Raw genomic sequence first — 6,336 nt, 5'->3', positions numbered from 1 at the left:
CAAGCATTCAGTATGTGCTTTGGTAAATATGAAAAAGAAAATTGTTAGTAAATAAGAAAAACATAATCATAGTATCATATAAACAAACATGTACGCAGCACGTAACATATACTTAAAGGTACAGGTCTATATTCATATAAATCATTATTCGATTACCATATGCAAAAATCTTATTCTGCACACAGCTTATTTCATGTTACATGTTGAGATTCAATTTCTGTAGCTTTAAAACTTGTAAATTATTTCTTATCGATTTATTTAACAATAATTCAAAGAACATTGTAACAAACATCTATTCATAAAGTTACTATAAAAAACATATAAATAAAACAAACAACAGATGGACTGAAATGTCTGTACTTTTACCATGGTTTAACATTTATTTTGACAGGCTTTGGTAGAACTTTTCTGTTTGGGAAACTGCTCTCTCCATTACCGAATGCACTATTTTGATTGAAATAGATATCAGCTTGTTCATCTGTGTAGTACTCCATTGGTGAAACTGGTCTCCTTAAGATAAATCCATCAAATGTAAGTTTTGGTGCATAACAGGGTGCTAATTAAACCAGTTAACGATATATATAGAATAAAGGACTTTTTGTTTTTGATACTGACTTTATCACGGTAATATATTAGGTGAGCCCGATATCATGATTCTGCTTGGAACATGTCTTTAACAATTACGAGTATAATTGTATCATACCGGTAAGTCAAATTTCTTTATTTTTCATAAATCATAGAATGATGGGATATGAATCAGCAGATTTATCATGGTCAGACATTGTTTTAGAAGTTCAACATTTTAATTATAAGTGGGTGGATAACATTCCATTTATCTTGTCATTATACGCTCAGTGGTCATCCTTATCACATAGATTTCAAATCATTTTAGAAAAGCACTGTGTAAGCAGAATGTTATTTACAGGCATATGTAAATTTCATTTTGTTTTATTATTTGATTTTGTCATTGATAAGGGACTTTCCATTTTGAATTTTCCTCGGATTTAATTTTTTTGTGATTTTACTTTTTATATTCCATCAAATAAATAAATCTATAGTATATATGACAAAATATCAAGTCAAGGTTAGATGAATAAAATTACAAAGATTCAAAGCGTAATTGTATGTAATGACATATATGTTTTGTTTCATCAATATTTTTTGGTTTAAGTAAACTATTAGTGGTTTTCATAACTTCTTCATGGCACAGATCTTGTGAGTTAAGATTAACTTTATTAAATAGTTGTTTTCTATAAAAAGAAAAAAAGTGTGTGCAATAAATAAGGAAATGATTGATTATGCGGATGAAGAGTTGTCAATAATCACCGACCGAGTCAAACGTAAAGTTTCGAACACTGTTTGCGATTTTGATTTGACTTGAATTTAATATTTGCAACTTGACGTATTAGACCAATTACTCCGTGCTTGTACTTGACATATACATGTGAACTTTTTAAACATTGTGACTTGGAGGCAAAGTTGTTTCATTGGAACGAACACATACCACATTTTTTATTTCTATTTGTCATCATCATTGTCGTTCATGATTTTTTCCTATACCCTTGGTGTGCTGTTATTCTGATTATAATAACCACACATATTTGTTTCTGCTCGACAATAACGAAGACAATAATTTATGTATTACGTTATGTCACTTCTATAATAACTTCGTTTTATATTATGCTTACTTTTTCTTTCCACACCATTTGATAACTAAGATGAAAATAATCAGAATAAGAAGAACGCTGATTACTACTCCTATAATCCAGAGTTTGAATGAATCAGAATCTGTAGTATCGGAACTAACATTACATTGGGAGCTGCTTTCAACATAACATGCCCCGTTCAGTACACACACATCAGACTATAGAAAAGAAAGGTCAAATTAACAGGGTTACATTCCATGAAGAATAAACATTAAATCCATTAATGTATTTAGTCATTAATATACGATACATCAGCTTTAGAAATTCAATAGTCAAAACGTATACACAATTTCAGGAACGTTGTGTTTATTCGTGATCTGCTGTTATTTTTGGATGCATTTCCCGAGTCATTTATTACAATCCAAGTAATTCAAGACCATCTTTATTTTCGATTTGGAGACATGCTATTGGTTCACAAAATGGTAACCTTTTCATTGGAGGGGGTTGACATTTAATACAAAAGAGCTTGGTAGTGAAGCATTATCAGAGATTTTTATTAATTGCTTATCTTCATACTTATTTGAATGTCATCCTTTTGTAGATTCGGATAAGACAAAAGTAATTTTTCAACCCTTTTCAATATTCTGTAATTGTATCGAGGCATCAACAATAGTTTTTTCAATTGTGACCTACCGAATAAGACTATCTACCGGGTTTGTAATAACATGAACAACACGACAGGTTCCACATGTAGAGCAGGATCTGCTTACCCTTTCTGTACACCTGTAATCACACCCCTCCCCCAGTTTTCTTTTTTGATTAGGTTCGTGTTGCTAAGCCTTTATTATTCTATGTTGTTTTTGTGTACTACTTTCTGTGTGTTTGTCTTTTTCTTTTGTAGCCGTTGCGTTATCAGTTAATTTTTTATATATACGTTTGAATGTCCCTCTGGTGTCTTTTGTTCCTCTTTTCTCACGATCTGTGTCCCTTCAATCTATTTTTATTATCAATCTCTTATTCATTTTGCCTCGATATAAAGTTTGTATAATGCTTTACTGGGAGATATCAACAACCCTGCACACAACCATGGAAAATAAGAATATTTTTTTTTATTGAATAATCTAATAGAAATATGTTCGCAAGCAAACACAGACATTGTATTAACGATATCTTCCTGAAGATAATTGATGCATGCAAATATTTTACCTACCCGTAACTGACAAAACACATATGTATCCGTTGTGGTACAAGTGTTACAAGAAGAATCAAACATTACAACTGGAACAGAATCACTGAACTCAACGCCGTTGTTAGTGACTGAAACAAGATAGACATTGATGCCGCTTGTACTTGTTGTCGACCTTTTTCGGCGTCGTCGATTGGCTGTCGTAGAACATCTTATTTCCCCCATGTTTTCCATTATGGCAGTTGTAAAAATATATGAACCAGTGGACGTTATCTTATTATCTATGATCTAAAAATTATAATAAATGAAAAAAATTATCATGTATGTATTGCTTTCCTATTTCTCTTTTTCTATATTAAAGCTTTACGTTTAAAAGCTCGATAATATTTGCTTCGGGATAAATCTTTTAAATATCGATACCTCTAGTTACCTCGTATGAATTTCATCCATCAATTTATTCAGAAGGCATGTTATTTACCGGATTTGTAATCACATAAGCAACACGACGGATGCCACATGTGGAGCAGGATCTGCTTACCCTTCCGGAGCACCTGAGATCACCCCTAGTTTTTGGTGGGGTTCGTGTTGTTTATTCTTTAGTTTTCTATGTTGTGTCATGTGTACTATTGTTTTTCTGTTTGTCTTTTTCATTTTTAGCCATGGCGTTGTCAGTTTGATTTAGATTTATGAGTTTGACTGTCCCTTTGGTATCTTTCGTCCCTCTTTTATTATTGCAAATAAGACGGAAAGTCATATATGAAGGAGGATCTGTCTACACTTCCCAAGCGCTTGTTCTATCCAGCATTTAGTAGAGTTCATGTTTGGCAGTATTAAATGTGTCTATGATGAATGTCTAACTGCTATTCATCTGTAAGTCTTTCTTTGCAATGACAGTGTAAAATTGGTTTACTGGAAATATATTTTAAAAAACGCCGAACAGATTAACCCTAGGTCTACTTCTTTATATCGTATGTTTTGGAAAGGTCAATGTTTGTTAAATGTTTACCTCGGCATTTTCTATACGACATTTTATATCGTTTGATATATAGAAATTTTCTCCGAACACTGAAATATAGTTGCAGGCTCGAATTCCAGTGTCACACAATGAATCATTTGACATTTCTGTAGCAAGAACAGGCGGAGCAGTCATATTTACACGACAATCCTCACCAGTAAATCCAGCATAACAATTACAAAAACCTGTAACATGCACCAAATGAAACAATGCAGTCAGTTCTATTTCAAATTATAAAATTATAGCCGTGATCTTGCAAACGCATCTAAATATTGAGTATTCGTTAATCCTTTCAAAACACGCTGAACAGCTGTGATATCATTATGAAGTAATAACATTTTGAAAACAACAAATCTAACATAAATTAACAATTTGACGTACACTCATTTTTTATAGTTATTATGTCAAAAATCAAACTGTAGGCAAGACAACATCCCTAAGAGGGAGGACAGACAAAATCTCTATCTACTTTAATGTCTTCAATAATAAAACCATGCAGCATAATATTGTTTTTCCAACTTAGCCTTGTCCATCTAAATTATAATGACAAAGTTGGTGTGTCTGTATGACTTCTGCATCTTTTATCAGTTGTTAAGTAAGTAAGATAAGTTTAAAAATTTGTCCGAAGTAACAAAGTTAAATGTAACCTACTGGGCTCTCGGTTGATAAACATTTCTCAGTACTTGGAAAACGAGAATGATACTCGAAACATCATATACTAGTACAGTTTTTTATTGGTTGATATCTCAATATCAATTTTATACTTTTTTACGACATAGTATTTAGAAAGAATTTAACATATTTCTCTAAAACGTACCTTCTACACAGTCTCCATTTTTCACACCATTGTATTTACATTCAAATGGACAATCGTTTTCAGTGATCAGCTGGGCAATACTAGTTCCATTTGCACTCATTTCTGTATATAGGCTGTTGTTAGTACGGACTTCGTTAATACATTGAGTTTTAAACAATTCAAAGGAATCGGCCATATATTCATCTGTTCCAGCAATCTAAAATTTGGAACCATGTCTTTATGATAAATACTATTTTGAATATCGGAACTTTATTTTGAATTAGATATGGGAAATATTAACCTATTTAGATTCTCCCAGCATAAATATTCCACTTGATTCTTTCCTAAATAATCAGTACTTTACAGAACATAATATCAAAACGAACTTAGAATACAGGCTAGTACATATTCTTGAATTGGCAATCAGCTTCAATGCATGTACTTTTTATACGGCCATTTTTAGAGGGGTGTGATATCATTGTTACTACTGTTGAGTTATTTACAAAGTTTTACGGTATACACCATGGATTGATTGGAAGGTAGGATGTGTCAAGTTTCAGCTGATCGCAGGCATGGTTTCGCTATATATTGTTAGAAATATGTATAGCTGTGGACGTTTTTTCATCCCAGGCATTGATTACCTCACCCATATTTGACACAACTATTTAATTTTGGGTCCTCAATGCTGTTCATCCTTTTACTAGTTTGGCTTTCTAACTATTTTGACCTGAGCGTCACTGATGAGTCTTATATAGACAAAACGCGAGTCTGGTGTATCAAATAATAAGCCTGTTACCTTTGATAACTGTTTCTCTGCCAAAAAACCTAGTTAATCTCCGTTTTGAGTTAAAACTATTCGCTAAATTGTTTTCTTTTGATTTGTTAATTTACAATGGATTTGGCCATTGGTAATCTAATTTTGTTTCTTATCTAGATCTAAAAATAATTTATTTTTGAGTTTGAATGTCCCTCGGTATTTTTCGCCCCTCTTATGTAGCCTTTGTATATAAGGGCAATATAGGATATATCGACCCAAAGAAGTTTATTGACTTTGGACTTCGTCCTCAGTCGTAGAATTTGTATGGTCGTCATTAAAACGTATCAACGGCCTTGGTTTGAAGTATCCTACTACTTAACGACAGGAAACAGTGCTAACTGATGAGACATTGGTGCCGTTAATGTTATTACCCTTATATTCACAATACAATTGGAAATTGCAGATGAAGCATTGACATTAGATATTGATGAACAAGCATCAAATAGAATAGATTCGCTGAAGTAACTGTTACAGGCATCATCAGCGGCTGATTCATTCCAACCATTCTTCCACCCTGGGTCCTGAAAAAAGTTAAACATGCTTGTATATGCTTTCAACCACACCGGTTGTTACTTGTTTTCCTGTTAAGTATCTAACTTGATAAGGGCGTTAAAAGAAATGACATTTAAGTCTTAAAATAAATGAGGTCAAGCATTATCGGGAATATACGTATCGGTTAAATGATCAACCGGAACATTGTTTTTGAATGAAATTAATTTTGATGCATGCTTGTACAAGAATGAGGTTATTGTATATCTGTCATATCTTTTAAAAATTATGGATTAACAATGCTCTCCAAATCGTTTTTGATTTGGCTTTCCGACTGTTTTGATTAATACCAGCCTCAAGGATGAGTTTAATGCAGACGAAACGTGC

The 6,336-nt window shown here is 32.6% G+C and overlaps 1 protein-coding gene across 1 annotated transcript in view; it reads right to left on the bottom strand.

The window, feature by feature from the left end:
* Nucleotides 1–242: 242 nt before the first annotated feature.
* Nucleotides 243–6,336, bottom strand: part of LOC139490618 (uncharacterized) — a 32,937-nt gene continuing 26,843 nt past the window's right edge. Inside the window, exons 13-18 of the mRNA XM_071277511.1 lie at nt 5,832–5,981; nt 4,665–4,860; nt 3,839–4,032; nt 2,857–3,120; nt 1,689–1,864; nt 243–510 (exon numbers count right to left, since the gene is read on the bottom strand). Of these exons, the coding sequence (XP_071133612.1) occupies nt 363–510; nt 1,689–1,864; nt 2,857–3,120; nt 3,839–4,032; nt 4,665–4,860; nt 5,832–5,981 (1,128 nt within the window). The 3' untranslated portion in view covers nt 243–362. The remainder of the gene's footprint in view (nt 511–1,688; nt 1,865–2,856; nt 3,121–3,838; nt 4,033–4,664; nt 4,861–5,831; nt 5,982–6,336) is intronic.

The sequence above is a fragment of the Mytilus edulis genome, chromosome 10, assembly GCF_963676685.1.
Source record: "Mytilus edulis chromosome 10, xbMytEdul2.2, whole genome shotgun sequence".
NCBI lineage: Eukaryota > Metazoa > Mollusca > Bivalvia > Mytilida > Mytilidae > Mytilus > Mytilus edulis.
The sequence above is the reverse complement of the archived record's forward strand: the minus strand, read 5'-3'. Positions and strand labels throughout refer to the sequence as shown.